Source organism: Pyrus communis, chromosome 7 (assembly GCF_041283825.1).
Source record: "Pyrus communis isolate YQ-2024b chromosome 7, ASM4128382v1, whole genome shotgun sequence".
In the NCBI taxonomy this organism is placed as follows: Eukaryota; Viridiplantae; Streptophyta; class Magnoliopsida; order Rosales; family Rosaceae; genus Pyrus; species Pyrus communis.
In genome coordinates this window covers 9,310,509-9,327,203 of record NC_142571.1, presented here as the reverse complement: position 1 = coordinate 9,327,203, position 16,695 = coordinate 9,310,509, and the positions used below count along the sequence as shown (strand labels likewise).

General features: G+C 37.1%; 2 protein-coding genes across 2 annotated transcripts; both read right to left on the bottom strand.

The window, feature by feature from the left end:
* Positions 1-3,846: 3,846 nt before the first annotated feature.
* Positions 3,847-6,809, bottom strand: LOC137734682 (protein mago nashi homolog). The gene is made up of 3 exons (XM_068473944.2): positions 6,483-6,809; positions 4,634-4,810; positions 3,847-4,075 (listed from the first exon to the last, which is right to left on the bottom strand). The coding sequence occupies exons 1-3, from the start codon at positions 6,699-6,701 to the stop codon at positions 4,016-4,018; spliced, it is 456 nt and encodes a 151-aa protein (XP_068330045.1). The 5' UTR covers positions 6,702-6,809; the 3' UTR covers positions 3,847-4,015.
* A 4,813-nt stretch (positions 6,810-11,622) lies between these two features.
* On the bottom strand, positions 11,623-12,516 carry LOC137734681 (mavicyanin). The gene is made up of 2 exons (XM_068473943.2): positions 12,286-12,516; positions 11,623-12,168 (listed from the first exon to the last, which is right to left on the bottom strand). Exons 1-2 carry the CDS (start codon positions 12,437-12,439, stop codon positions 11,789-11,791), a joined length of 534 nt encoding a protein of 177 aa, XP_068330044.2. The 5' UTR covers positions 12,440-12,516; the 3' UTR covers positions 11,623-11,788.
* Positions 12,517-16,695: the final 4,179 nt, after the last annotated feature.

Sequence of the window (16,695 nt, the reverse complement as noted above, 5' to 3'; positions counted from 1 at the left end):
TGCGGCAGAGAGTTCTTAGGATGATTTGGATGTTATTTTGGTTTGGGAAGGGAGTTGGGATGATATGGTGGTGCGGCAAGGGTTGTGGAAGGTGGCTGCAATGGACGAAAGGTGTATGGAGGTGTAGAATGGTGGCTGGGATGTGTGGAAGGCTGCGGCAGAGAAGGATGAAGGTGATGGTGGCTGCGGCAAAGAAGGATGTGTGGCTCATATGAATAATAGAACTCCCCTTAGGGTGCGGCTAGGCTTAGAATATATAGGGTTTCAGAAATTAAAACCCTAGCTTATTTTGGTTAACTAAAATTAAGTCAAAAGCTTATAGAATTAGGAAATCAAATCAGAAATTAAAAAGGGATTGGCTGCAATGTGCGGCTAGGGTTTTATTTAGAAAGGAGCATGTGTTTAAGTGCATAAAATAGGACATAAATGCCCCCCCCTTGCACGGCAAGGGATGGAGAGAAAGGGAAACCCACGGCAAAGGGGTTTAAGGGGTCTAGGGCCTTTGTTTTGTGTCCTAAAGTGCCTACAAGGCCTTCAAAGTGGCTGGAAAATAAGGATTTTTAAGATTAGGAAAGGTTACCAAAATGGGAAACCTAGGGTTAACTTTCCTACTTCAAGTAGGAATCCTTGTTGGAGTAGGAATCATCATTGGAGTAGGAATCCTCGTTTCTTCAAGTCTTCAACTCATTCATTCTTCTTTTGCTCCAAAAGACTCCAATTTGCATCTTCTTGCACACTTTGGCTTTATAACCTGAAAACACACAAAAGTGACTTTAAACACTAAAATAACTAAGGAAACACAACATAAATGCACGAGAACAAGCCAATTAAGTCGCATAAATATGCTCCTATCAATTATTAATATCTCTTTAAACTCAAATTTACTACTTAAACTGCCCTCACAAACCCAATTCAGTTTATCTTTTACACTCATTTAAAAAATAATCCAAAATCAAAGCATTCTCTCTTCTAACGTTATCTCCTTCCAACAATTACTTTTAATGGAATCTCCATTATCCTCTACATTGTTGCTCTCGATAAATCCCATGTTGCTTTGTGTAACCATGTCAAACAAGTCATCCTCTTTAACCTACCCTCTTGCATTTGTTTATTTTGGCTTCTTCAGCACACTCACTTATATATCAGCATATGTTTGCACCTAGGTCCCAGTTCGAAGGAAGATAGAAGAAAAGCTAGTTGAGAGCAACTCCATAATCCATGTGGTGAGAAAACTTCTTGTTTGTTTGTACTGGGTGCTGTCGATTCTTTTGTAAGAGACAGAAGCATGAATATAAACATAAAAACATGATTTGTATTGGGTGTCATTGTTTTTGTTAGGTTTCATTATTGGGTGTGAGTTTAATAATAAAATTTATTTTTACTGTTAATTTTATCTAGTACTTGATGGTGATTATGCAATAGGGTAATACAAACATTTCACATATAAAGTTTAAATTAGATGTCGAGAAAAATTATATGAGTTTAAATAAAATTTTCCTTTTATTCATGTAGTTTCTTTTATGGTTAACAACTCCGTTAAGATGTTGAATTTGAAGGTTTTGCGAACGTTGAAGTTATTAATCTATGAGTTGTGACTATATCAATTATTAAATTTTCAAGTTTGATGACATCTTGGATTTTAGGATGATATGATGTACTAAAAAATGATATCATGAAACCTAATTTTCTCACAAATGTATTTTTTAACACTATCTTAAAGTGGATCTTTCATCTTCTAACTGAATGAGTGTCGCAAAACATGGATGTAGCCGCATTGGCTAGATTAGACCTGATATCCCATATGTACTCAAATTCGATTAGTTTCGGTAGCATATCGCTTTATATAAAAGAAAAAGTGAATGAGTGTCAACCTTAAAGATAACTAGCCTCTACCAAAGATAAAATCAAGGGTAAAGTACAAAAAAACTATCCTAACTATTGATCTTACGACACTTTCATACCTCATCTTTTTAAAATGACAATGTCATACCTCATCTTACGAATTTGTGTCAATGTCATACCTCCGTCAGTTTTTCTGTTAATTTCTCAGTTAAATGCTAACGTGGCTTGATTCAGGACCCACTTTCTATTAAAAAATTATTAAAAACTAAAAAAAATCATTCAATATTTTTTAAATATTAAAATAATAAAGAAATTTTTTTTTTTTTTTATTTTTAAAAACAACCAAACAAAACTTCCCCTTTGCATGCCCTCTCTCTTCTCCCCCATCTTCATCTCCCTTCCTCTTCTTCCTACCTGATGCTACCCAGAAAGAAAAAAAAAAAAAAAAAAAAAAAAAAAAAAACTTTGTCATCCCCCCCCCACCCCCGACACCCTCTCTCTTCCCCCCCCCCCCCCCCCCCCCCATCTTCATCTTCTTTCCTCTTCTTCCCCTATCTGTTGCAACCCAGAAAAAAGAAAAAAAAAACAAACAAACAAAACTTCTCTCACCACCACCCCCCCCCCCCGGCGCGCGCGCGCCCTCTCTCTTGTCCCCCATCTTCATCTCCTTTCCTCTTCTTCCTACTTGCTGCAATCCAGGAAAAAGAAAGAAAAAAAAAAAAAAAAACTTTGTCCCTTCACACCCCCCTCGGGGTGCCCTCTCTCTTCTTCCCCCTAAATGTTGCAACCTAGAAAAAAAAAAAAAAAAACCAATTGTCTTCCCCCGCACCCAACCTCGCACCCACCCTCTTCCCTCCTCTGCACACCCCACTCCTTAAATCCACAACCATTCCCCCCATTTTCTCCGCACCCAGGTTCTCCACCCGCGGAATCGGCTTGGCCAACGGGATCCAGGTTTTTTCTTCTTCTTCTTCTTCTTTCTGGGTTGCAGGGGGTTGAATTTGTTTTGTGGTGGGGGGGGGGACGAACTGGGTTTAGGTTTTTTTTTTCTTTTCCTTCTTCGAAGATTAAGCAGGGAAGAAGATGAAGATGGGGACAGAGAGAAGGGGGGAGGGGTGGAAGGGACGAAAGGTTTTGTTTTTTTGTTTTTTAACTTTTTATTATTATTTTAACATTTAAAAATATTAAATGATTTTGTTTTTAGTTTTTTTAATATTTTTTAAATTTTTTAATAGAAAGTGGGATCTAGATCAAGCCACGTCAGCATTTAACTGACAAATTAACAGCAGGCTAACGGAAGGGTATAACATTGGCACAAATTTGTAAGATGAGGTATGACATTGTCAATTTTAAAAGATGAGGTATGAAAGTGTCGTGACACCAATGGTTGATGTAGTTTTTTGTACTTAACCCTAAAATCAACGACACCACCCTGGATACAAGGGGGTGGGCATGGTGCCCTAGTCGGATTGTTCTTACTCAAGTCTATGTAGACAAATATATAGTTTACTCATAATTGGCGCTAATTATGTTTCTAAAAGTGTGCTCCGCTCAAAGATGGATAGTTACCAATAGATCAAGCTCATATCATTACAGAATGACCTCTCCAGGATGCGTATAAAAAATGTCCTTTGAATTACTTGTTTGATTCGGAGCTAGCTAAGTCTGGCTAGTTGTACTTGCTTGTCTCTCTAGGGAATAATGCTAGAGAGAAATAATCCAATCATATATCCACATCATTTGGTTTACGAGATTTGATTTAGAAATTTAGTCTCTCTAGCTGACCTTTGGGAAGTGAGTAAGAATATTGAAAGAGAGAATTGCAATGCATTTGAAGCAATATAGTGAGTTGCGGGACGACAATGCTCATGTTAATATCATAAATTCCACCTAAATCAATTGGCATACTATCTGCTTTCTTTGGCAGTTGCCGCCTGCAGCCCCGAAACACACACGGTAGGAGATGCAGAGTCGACACCGAGAAACTGGAGATTTCGCAACAGATTGTAGAATTCCATTTGGCATATATTCCGAAATCCACTCGTAACCATCCAAATAACAGAAGTTACAAAAAGATTGTCAAATGATTAGGCCTTCATATTAAAAATGTTAACTGTATCGAAAGGCATACAAAACCCAGGAGTGCAACTTGACAAGCAAATACTGATACATCTTATATCGGCTTGATCTTGAAGTGAAGGGAGATGAGAGAGAACACAAAGCACTTCAGATCCTGCGATCAAATAAAAATGTCATTAAGAAACAGTCTTGGGCAGAAAACTCATGCTAAGTCACTCAGACAGAAGCAAGACTTCATGAAAGAACTCGTATACGAGGCTAAAAATGGACTCAATATGCAACATGTGAGGAAACTAAGGTGTTTCATTGCATAAATAGAAAAACCAGCATAGACCCATCACCCATGCAAAATTGGGCAGAGATACCATCTTATCATTCTTCCATAAGATAAGTCATTCAACACCAAACGGTTTGAACATCCGCGGAAAAAGCACTGCCCTGTTAAGCACCTGATTCTCAAAAACTCACATATGCACATAATAGCATGTTCTCTCCATCTACGACATAACATACAAGAATGCATTGAATACTAGAAGCGTATTCCACAGAACAAGCTCAAGCTCATACCGTGCAGCAATTATACACAGTGAAATCTCGCTTATGGGAGGACATAATTACAGCAGTGACATGTATGAGCTATCAGCATTATGCAATGAGAATCCAGAAAAAGAAAGCATCTCCTAATACTAAATGAAAGTGCAAATTAACTAACCTGAACGAGATAATAAAAGATACGAAGACCTTCAGGATCCTTACTGCTCTGGACATCAACAAGCGATCCAATCTTTGAAGTAGTGAAGGAGATATGCTCATTCCCCATTACAATTTCAAGCTCCTGCCGCCCAACACGGTCAGGTTCTGGCCAGTTCACATCATCTTCCTTCATGATCTGAATTGAAGCAAACATGTAACCAATTAAGGAAATCAGGACAACAGAATTCCAATACTCAAATTCCAGGAAGAATACAGTTCCCAAGATCAATCAATTTGAATGCATAATCAATGTAAGGAGTGAGTGTTGACAAGAACTTTCACTGTTCAGTTAAGATAAAACGAATGTTTGTTTTCCATCCTTTAATAAGACATAGCTAATTCCACCCAATATCAATGTTTCCTTTAACCTTATTACATGGCAATCTGAAACAAGAGTTATTGATTAATGGAAAAATTGAACTTCATGTTTTAGAGGTGATTTCCTTGCTCTTGATTCCCCAATTTCAATGTTGTGAACTTAATGTTAACTGAAATATTAGAAGAAAATTCAGATTGCTATCAATAACTGGGAATCCAAAAATACACTCCAATAATGTTACTATTAAACTTATTTTATCTCATATTTGCCTCCACTGGACACGCACAATTTCCTTGTCATTTCCCCAATCTCGAATTTTCCATGCTCTCAGGAAACCCAAAAACTTTAACCAAAAGATGGTAGTATAGTACTGAAACCATACATTAAATCACCTCTAAAACCAGCCACATTAAATCACATCTAAAACCAGCCACATTAAATCACAATTGCTTAGATCCTACAAGAACCAAACACATATATACTTTACTTTTTCTCAATCCCCTGACTCCTCGAGGATGAGATAGAAAAGCCTAAACCATCAATCAGATGACTATAAACCTATGTTTTGGATGAGGGGCTTTCAAAGTACCAAGGAACTTTACACTTAATTGGTATAAATGCACCAGAAGGATATCAGCAATGAACTACTCAAACACTACAAATACATTAAACAAAGTACTTTCAAAATAGAACCTTGAAAGGTGTCATTCGAAAGTTCTGCCAAATGTATTGGATCAAGTCATTTTGTAGGGCACGCCTAACAAATTTAGCCTAAGTTACAGGAAGTTTAAATTTCCTAATCCAAATATAGGGTAATAGTCATAAGCTGAAATGCATTCACGTTCCTAACACAAGACATGAAACCTCTTCTTAAACTCACTCCCACCTTATTTTCTTCGACCTCAACTTTCATAGAACCCAAACGAAAATCCAAGGCCTAAAGCGGAAACAAATAATCAACATAATGTAAATAATTAAATTAATAGACATTTAGACACTAACAAGTAACAATCCAAACAATCCAGCCCCCGTAAAATATCCTCAATCACGCACGAAAGATCCACCTTGTTTCCTTTCCCCCTATCTGAGAAACCAAACGGAGAATATCCCATTTACGCTAAATTCCACTTAACCCATCAAATTTCCCATAACAAACAGAAACCCACATAACAAAACACCCTTAAATAAATAAAAATCGCAGAAACCCCCTCAAAATTTCCTAAAACAAACCCTAATCTGCATAATCTAATTCCAATACATAAAAACAATACAGCACCCAATAACTCATATAAAACACCAAAATATCGTACTTCTTTTTGCAATGTAGGCAATTGTAGCATTACACCGACCCCAACAACAGACGAACCCTAAAACCCTAATCACCAAATCAATAAAATAAAAAAAAAACCATAAACCCTGAAACCCAAAACAAAACAAATAGAGAGATTACAAGTGACAGAAACAAAAGGGTTTACAATTGAAGACGAACCTCACTCTCCGAGATGATACGACAGCACTCCCTGACGACAGCGGGAGTGACGTAGACCTCCTTGCGGATGATGGTGTCGTTCTTGTAGTTGGAGTTGTTGGCGTAGCGGAGCTTGCCGTCGGGTCGAAACTCAAACTCCAGGAACTCGTGGCCGAACTTGCCCTTGTGGCCGACGTAGTACCTAAGGTAGAACTCGCTGTTCTCTTCCTCTCCGGCCATCTCTGTCTCTCTCGCTTGCTTTTTGTCCTTTGATTTGAAATCAGATGGAGCGAAAGGAAGGAGGAGGGCGTTTGGATTTGAGGACTTTAGGCGAAGGTAAAAGGGGTTGAATTCTGTGGGTCGCGCAACTCGCGAGCTGGGCTTAATTGTAAATTAATATTTTAGAGGGCCGGACCTTTTGTTTTCAGACAAGGTATTCGTTTGGATGTACTTTTTAAATAATTAAAAACGTTTTTGAAAAAAAATATTTTGGACTCTAAAAGCACTTGAAATGCTTTCAGCACTTTAAGTAATTTTTTAGAATTTACTTGTATTTTTATTAAAAATTGATTTCAAAATTATTTTTACAAAAAAAACGTTTTTAGTCATTTTAAAAGCACATTCAAACGATGTGCAGGCAAATCTAAACGGCTGACAACAAATCAGTCAAACCGAGCTTAAGGTGAAACTAGGTTATAAATGACCCGTTAATAACCGAGCTTAAGATGAAATTGGGTTATAAATAACCCGTTCATTATTGCCCAACAGAATTGGACAATATTTACAAAAATTGAATTGTAACTTCCCCGTGCATTTAGTTTGTCGTCTCCCTCGGTCCAAAACTTCTCCGCGAATCAAATATTTTCCATGAGTTTCACAGACCGTCTCCGGCAGCGTCTTCCACACCACGTATTCGAAATCAACCACAGCTTTCGAATTCAAATATTGTTGAAGGGTTCTTTAGAAAAAGGCCCTTGAAACTCTTATTTTCCAAACAAAAACCCACATAATATTAATCTTCCAAATAAAACCCAAATTTCAAATAGAGTACCATGTAGACAAATATGTAACCAATTATCATCACATATTTACAACTTATGCCACAAAACTCTAGTTATGTCAATAAATATTATTACCCACACCCTAATTATGATTAGCAATTAAGCCCATATGGAAATTTTACCTTTCTTGTATGATAAATATTAGGAATATATATATATATATATATATATATATATATATATATATAAATTTAGCTATGTTCATAAACAATTTATGGGCACATTTTTCGTTTGGAAAGAAAAATCCTTTGTACAATCAGTTATTTTGCATCAAATACTAATATTGTTTTATAAAACAACAAAAAACCAATTAATATTCTTTTATGCTGTAGGTAAATTATTTTACCTAGATTATTACATACATTAGGCATTTTTTGTTTGTTATCATATATGCTTGTTAAAAATAATTTATCTATATTTATATGTAAAATATAAGTAAATTAATTTTGAATCAAATAGTATTTATTTTGTAGGTAAATTAAAATAGTAGTTCCATTATTTTGGGAAAGTTAAACAGTGCCTAAATAATTTCGTAAAAATTAAACCAAGACAAATTATCTCCATTAAAATAAAACAGTACATATTCGACAAAAAACAAAAATAAATAAATAAATAAAATAAAATAGTAGATACATTATTTTCTTATAAGATTAAACAATAGGTAAATTATATTGTAGGTACATTATGTTTGTAATATAAAAAAAGAAATTGAAATTCATAAACAAAAAGTAGTAGATATATTAATTTTTAATCAAATTTCCTTTATTTGTTGGTGAATTATTTTCATGCATTATTGTCACATCCCGGCCCAAGGCGGATCACTTCCCGGGCCCGCTCCACCACCGTAGCACGATATTGTCCGCTTTGGGCTTACCATTCCCTCACGGTTTTATTTTTGGGAACTCACGAGTAACTTCCCAATGGGTCACCCATCATGGGATTGCTCTAGCCCCCTTCTCGCTTAACTTCGGAGTTCCTACGGAACCCGAAGGCAGTGAGCTCCCAAAAGGCCTCGTGCTAGGTAGGGATGAGAATATACATATAAGGATCACTCTCCTGGGCGATGTGGGATGTCACAATTATTATATATATTGGGCATATTTTACTACTAATATATATCTGTGGAAAATTTTACCTATATTATCATATAAAATATTGATAAATTTATTTTGAATCAAATAACATTTTTTATTCTATAAGTAATTTTTTTTTTTTTGAGTTGAAATGATAGCGACTTTATTAGTGTCAAGAAGACGACATACAATAATCCAAGAGGGTACCCTGGAGTAAATTATTTTGCATGTATCATTACATATACAAGGCAAATTTATTACTAATGCACATGTCCAAATAATTTACCTATATTTTTTAAATATAGGTAAATTATTTTATAGTGCTCTTCCAAATTTTCATTTGGTAAGAAAATGACAAGGTTAAATTAAAATTGTCTAAATTTATGCAAATTTAAAAAACAATTACAAACTCTTAAGGAAAGTATAACATTATTAGTTCTTTTTTGCCTTAACATAAAATTTGTTTTGATATATTAATGCAATGATTTTAAACATTAATACATTTCTTTTTATTAATTTCTCCCTTCAAATCTGTATAGAATTAATGTAACATCCCGTCCCAAATTTCATTTTAACGTACGTGTGAATTTACGATTTTACCCCTAATTTGTTCGTTTACACATTAGTGTTGTGTTGTGTGGGTTGTGGGACCACACACACTCATACACTCTCTTTTCTCCCGGGATTCCCTCCCTCATTCCCTCACTCTGTCTTTCTCTGTCTCTCTCTCTCTCTCTCTCTCCCCGAGTGCATCTTCTTCTTCTTCCTTCTGCAAACATACGGTTATACACACAAACACACTCAAACTTTCACCAATCAAGAAACCAATTACACCATTGAACTCGTGAGGTTGTGAGGAGCACAACCATACCAATTCCAGGTAAGAATTCGAACGTTTTCACGTCGTTTCAACAATGGCCGAATTATGTACTGTTCATGCAACCCTTAAACTAGCTTGTTTTTGCAATTTTGAAGCTTGTAGTTGTGTTTGTGAGGTCCCAAGGAGCCTCGGAGTGGTTCGTTGGGTGAATTTGGACGTCACGATCGTTGGATGTAAAGTTGGCCGAACTTTGATTGTTGTTGCAGGTATGATCTAGCAATTTTTAGCCCTTGAAACTAGTCTATCGTGATTCTACTAGTCCTAAGCTTCATTTTGGCGTTTGAATCATGAAATTTGGTTGAAAAACGAAGGAGAAAACAAAGTTTGAAAATTTTCCAGTTTTCCGGCGCCGTCGCCGGCGCCGGCGTCTCGCCGGAGAAGAAAGGGGAATATTCCGTTAAGTTTAACGGAATATTCCTAACGGCAGTTAACGGTAACAGTTAGATTTAACGGAATATTCCGTTAGTTGACGGAATATTCCTGACGGCGTCTGTTGACACCGTCAGTGTGCATGGCACGTGGCCGCGCGTGGGGGGCGCGTAGGTCCGTGCCTAGGACGGCGCGTGGGGGCGCGTGCGGGGTCCAAAAAATTATTTTAAAAATATGGGTGTGATCCTGAGGTTGTGTAGGTCAGGTTGGTATATTCAATTGTCCAATTTGAGCAATGTATGATAAGTTATTACGAGAAGTTGGTTATGTGCTTTTAAATTAACGTTTTCGTAGCTTTTTCGCGTATAGGTGATTCGTATTCCGAGGACGAGCGTACACACTCGAGGCAGGGGGGCTACGACCCTTCCACTTATCAGTGAGTGGGCTTTTGTTTTCCGTATATACCTATATACATCTAAATTCCCAGAAATAGAATAGAAAAGGTTATTGTTTTATGCCATGCATCATATGAATGTTGTTTACGCATCATCGCATGTATTAGTAGTGGCATACATATATATAAATGTGTATTTGGTGCTGTGGACGCACAGGTAAGTGCCAGGTAAGCGGTATTCATGTTGTTATGCAATAGTAGTTTGAGATGCTTAGAGAGCTCATAATCTGCACCCCCGGTGTTAGTGCTCCCGCCCAGAGAGGGGCAGAGTCCTTCACGTGATGTTCACCCGCACCACACGCTCGCCTTGGATCCAAGTAGGTGCATAGCCTTGTCGTGCAGACCACATTAGGTGGTTCCGACTCGTAGGTGACCCGCGATTATTCGCACAGTCTTCACGTGATTGTAGCACTAGAGCGTATATATTACACCCAGTCCTGTCGTACAGACCATGTTAGGTGGTTCCGACTCGTGTGCAGATTCAGATGTTGAGTTGAGATTGGAGCTCTATATGCAGCGGTACATGTCACGTTAGGTGACTCCCGACTGCCAGATTATATGTTATTGATGTGAATTACGCTTGAGCATTTATATTTGATTATGAGATTCTGTTGTGGCATATTCTCGAGCATGAATGGCATATCATGGAGCATGATTGGCATACCTATACATACGTATATATGTTCATTTTCTGGGAAGTATACAGGTTTTACGGCGAGGGGTTAGAATGTATTTTGCTAAAGAGTTTTCAAAGAACTTTGTTTTTGCCCACTCACGCTTTTGTTTTTGCGCCCCTCCAGGTTCTAGTGGTCTAGCAGGTTCGGTGGTTTATCCCAGAGGGCATCCCGGCATTTCTAACAGACACTCACCATTGTAGGGTCACCTTCGGGTGTAATTATGTCGTATCTTTTCCTTTTGGACTGTTGTAGACTTGCTCTGAATTATGTCTCACATACACTAGTACTTTGTATGCTATTAGGTTTTTAATTATTAGTACTTTTATCTTACTATCTTAATAGCTTCCGCACGCGCACATGGCTACGTCACCTTCGTGTGACGGCCAGCACGCCCTGATCTCGGTCGGGGTGTGTCAATTAAATGTCTACATCAAAACGGTAATTAGGGTTATTTTAGGCATCTAAAAAATGAAAAATGTGTAAAGGCAAACAAAATTAATGAATTTACTTATGTGGAGCCTAGTCATTGGGTTTTATTCAGATAAAAAGACTATGTCGGGTTTTATGTAAAGAAACTTGAGTTTCAGGGGCTAAAGTCATAATTTCAGTTCAAATAAATACTGAAAGCTTTGGTATTTGATAAGAGATACCGAAAGTTTACGAACCAATTGTTCATTCATAATAAACATAAAATCTACATTATCATCTCTTAACACCACCCAAATTCAGGAAAATACAAGAAGATTTGGTCAATTATTAAACTAGAAAAAGAAAGAGAAAAAAAAAACAAAGATCAATAGCACTGCCTCCTCCCTATCCCATGAATGCAACCAAGGTTGCCAACAACACAAGTGGAAACCCAAGCATATTCATGTCAAGAGAATTTGCTGCTCCCTCAGGAGGTGGTGGCGGTGGCGGTGGTGAAGGATTGCTTCCAGGAGTGGTGGGTGTAGATGGGGGGGTGGTTGACGGAGTACCACTTGGGGTGCCAGCTGCTACAACATTGACTGAAAGCTTCATGCCATTAGCACAGTGGCCTGCAGAAGGGCATATGAAGTAGGCTGGACCAGGTTGGGAGAGGGTGATTGTCGTGGCGCCATCATCATAGGTTTTTAGGGAATTGCTTGAACTGCAACTGGCGTAGTCAGCTTGGTTTACAATATCCACTTTGTGGGAACTACCATAGTTGAACACTGGTAAGATCAAATTTTAGGTCAAGAGGTGTTAGAGAAACATGTTCAAGTGCCTATGAGCTACATATTTTATAGCGCAGAAAGAGAAATCATGAGTTATGAAGAGCATGTGATTACCAAGAGTGTCACCAACAGTGAAGGTGTTACTTGCAGCCCAAGAGTCATAATCTACCGATGTGCTCCAACCAGAGGCGTCACCGACAATGTGCTGCACTCCATACACTGTTGGGGCTGCCAGCAGGAGAATCAGCAGAGCTGTTGCATTGGCCATGTTGGAAGTCTTCTCTGTGTAGTTTAGAGAGAGCGAGAGAGAGAGAGAGAGAGAGAGAGAGAGAGAGAGAGAGAGAGAGAGTGCTGAGGACCCTTGAGCATGTAATATGTCATATATAGAGGGGCAGCTAGCTAAAAGTATAATGAGTTGTTAGTAATATACAAATAGGAATGAGAGCGAATCATTCACCTACCAACAACACCTTTATTTGGTTTGGGTGCTACTATTTTCCTACTACTAAAACAATTATTCTTATGTATAGCTTAGTTGTTAAGGACTCGGTGGAGATGAAGCACATTATTAATCAATTCTTTGTTAAAATAGAGAAGGAAAACTAGAGTAGCACTTCGTCAACTGTCGTGCTAGGCAAAAGTATATGCAAAATGTTAGCTTAGTTGTTATGTCCTTATACATTAACACAGAAACCCTAGCAAAAGCTAAGCTAACCTAATGAAGCAGAAGGTCAATATATTTTCATGTATAGACAAGGGGCTGTCAATTTTCCCTCTCGACTTTAATTTTAGTCAATTATCCCTTGAAGTTTTATAATTAACTAATTTTCCTCTTGAACTTTAATTTTATCCGATTACCCCTAAACTTTTTTTAATTGACCAATTTCCCCCTGGCATTAGATTTTGGAGTTTTTTTAATCCAATTTTCCATTCATCTTGGGCACATGCACGACACATTGCAACTGTTTGATGGCAAAAAGGTAATTTTATTCTTAATGTGGACACCATGTTGTTTTCTTCTTCTTCTCTTCTGCTAGTTCAATCCGTACACTTTTTGTTTGAATTTTGTCCCTAATGTGGAGAACTATGAATCTTCTCTATGGTCTTGGTTTTTTGGCAACACAGAGTTATGATGTCATTTCATTAGCCTTCGTTGTGACTTATGATTTGATTCACTTGATCGTCTTGGTTCAACTATTTCAATTCAAGACCCAAATTCAAATAAAAAAACTAATTACTCATCTCAACAAATTTGTTGGCCAATTATAAACGTTCATGAATAATTGGCTAAAATTAAAGTTTAAGGGGGAAATTGCCCAATTACGAAAGTTTAGGAGTTAAATCGACTAAAATTAAAGTTTTTTGGGGGGGGGGGGATTGACCAATTATAAAAGTTTAGGAGGGTAATTGGCTAAAATTAAAGTTCTAGAGGAAATTGGCAATTCCTTACAAGTATCCAAATGTAGAGATTAGGTACCCTTTGAACCCACACCTTTTGTTCTCTCATGCATCTTCAAATATTGGAAAATGTATTTGTTAGCCTTGGGAAAATGATTGTTGACTGTGTAACACTGTGTAACACCAAGAGACCGGTGGAGTTGTTGAAGCATTCCTTATTTTATTCATGAGCCATACATGTTCAAACTTCTTCCTCTCATATATGACGTAATTTTGAAGCAAAAAGCGCTGTCATTTCGATCGTTATCGCCACACCTAAACCAAAAACTAGCATAGAATAGGCACCACACAAGATCAGAGGTGAAGTCAAAGGATATGGCCAATGCGAGCGAGAGTCTCTGGTTCAACCTTTGTTGAGAGTCTCACTCACATTACGATTACAAAGAAAATTGTAGAAATGGTTCATCAACTTGAAGTCAATTGAAGCAATGGTTCTTCAACTAAAAATCAATGATGAATGGTCTCTTAACTTCTCAAAACATGCAGCTATGATCATTTTCATCAACTCCATCAGAACTTTCATCGTGTTGGAAGAACCATTGCTACAGTTGGGTTAAAGTTGAAGGATCATCGTTTCAATTGGGTTTAAGTCGAGAGACCATTTCTCCAATCGGGTTAAAATTGAAGGATCATTTCTACCTTTTTTTTCATTTAATTTCCCATATTTTCCCCTTGATTCTGACCTCACATGCGTGGCACATGACTCATTTTGATGGAAGTTTAACGGAGTTGACGAAAAAGACCATAGCTACACGTTTTGATGAGTTGAGGGACCAATGATCATAGATTTTTAATTGATAGACCATTACTCCATTTAAATTAAAATGTAGAGACCCTTACTACAATTTTCTCTACGATTACATATAAGAAGCCATATGCTATTCTCTTATTCAAACAAATTAAGTATTTAAAAAACGATTGAAAACATGGAGATATGTCGTTTGGTATCTATTGACGTTTGAAAGCAATTTCGGCAAGCACTTGCTGATGCACTACTTTGATAGATTCTTGCCGAAAATTCAAACCAATTTCGGCAGAGCTATATGGTGAAACTTTACGCGCTTTTGTTTGGAAGCTACTAACTAGAGGTGGGCACTTGGAACCAAAAACTGAAACCGAAACACGAATCAAATCGGACCGTACCGAACTGTTTGGCTTTGCGGTTTTGAAACCGAACCGCATTATAGGGAACGGTTTGATTTTGATTTTGGCTTTTGAAGACCACATCGAAACCGAACCGCACCGTAAATTCTAATAAACATTTAATTAGATGTCCATATGAGATGTCATGTTTTAATTAATTGTTTGCTAGAGTTCCATACATTTAGTATCTACTCAACCACACTAGAATATCATCATTCATCATTTGCTGCATGTTTGCTTGCATCAAGTTTGCTTGCTGCATATATAGTTGTTGAAGGTTTGTTTGTGCATATATTGTCCTAATTTTAGACAGAAATAGATTATCAAAACATCCTCATTCAATGTACTCATTCTTAACATGTGTTCATTAATTAATGTGTTGTGTAGAAAATGAGACCGTCTTATAAGCAGATAGGTTTATATTTTAAAATGTACATTTCTTTCTTAAAAACCAAACCGAACCGAACCAAACCGTAAAAAATTTCAATTTCGGTTTTGGTTTCACTCAAAACTGCATCGAATCAAACCGTGCACACCCCTACTACTAACATTTTAAAACAAGTTATCGCTGGAAAGTTGTGTGTGAGGGTGCCAATATAATCACTCAATCCCACTACGTGTAACCAATTGAAGTTTTGCCAACAGGATCCTCTCCGGATTCTTTTGGTGAGGATCTTGGGGATCCATCGTGTCCATTTATCGTACATCGTGCAGTCAGTTTTTGTCAAATACCGTTTGTATTTAATTTTAAATAAAAATATTTAAAATGATTTCTGACCGCACTATGTACGATGAATGGATATGATTCACAGATTCTCGAAATCCTCATAAAGAGGATCCGGATTCGAAGTTTTGGACCGTTTTATCTTCTTACTTTTCTTCAAAGCAATTTTTTAGTGTACTTGAAACACCGTCATATGACTTTACTGTTCCACCCAAATTATAAAACATGCATCGTTTTTTTATAACCTAAAAGTGAGACATCTCAACTATAAATAATTGGCATTATGCGATCAAAATGACAAACTACGAAATATAATAATATGTTAAAGATTGACATTATTGTGTGTGATGGAATATAATTATAAATGGTCATAATCAAATTATATCTAGGGTCAACAAATAATAAAATTAACGTAAAGGGTTTGGTTTGGTTAAGCTGTTTTCGAATAGGTCCACCGAACAAACTAAACTACTCACCGATTCGTTTAATTCAGTTTAATATACAGTCTTTGAAACCGAACCGAACCAAACCACTCTGATTAATTTAGTTAGGCCAATCTGCAACTTTGAATGATTTGGCCGGTATGGTGTCCAATCCCTAATGCACATTGTTTGACGATTTGCCGTTGACGTTTGTTTTCTTGTGGCTTGCTCAATAACAAATGGAATCTGATTAACTGTTACACGATTCAGAAAGAAGTAGTATATATTGGACCGAACAACATCAATCAGAAACCAAAACAAATACATACCTTTCGCTCAAACCCAATTTGATTTCCAACGATGAACCCTAACACCCAACTGCGTGAGATTCATTGTTTCATCGTTCCACTCTCTAATTTCAATCGAAGAATTCAGTTTGCGTATTCGGATTCGACTTCAACTTGCAATTTCTACTTCAGAATGGTGAGCGATTGTGAATGAGAGTTCTACTTATGAATGATGAACAGAAGGGATGTGATGACCATCTCAGCCTCACACATGAGGCTTATGTGCAGGCTATTAATAAAGGAACGATGGAAAGTTTAATTTTGAGAATATATCCTAATAGACTTCAACATATGAGTTTAAATCAGAATTTTTTTATCACACAAAGTATCTTCTAAATACCTTATGATCACAAGGACTGTTTATCCGATGAGGCCAACAAAAAAAAATGGTGCGTCTACTAGTGCTATAAACTTTAATCCAAAAAGTTGT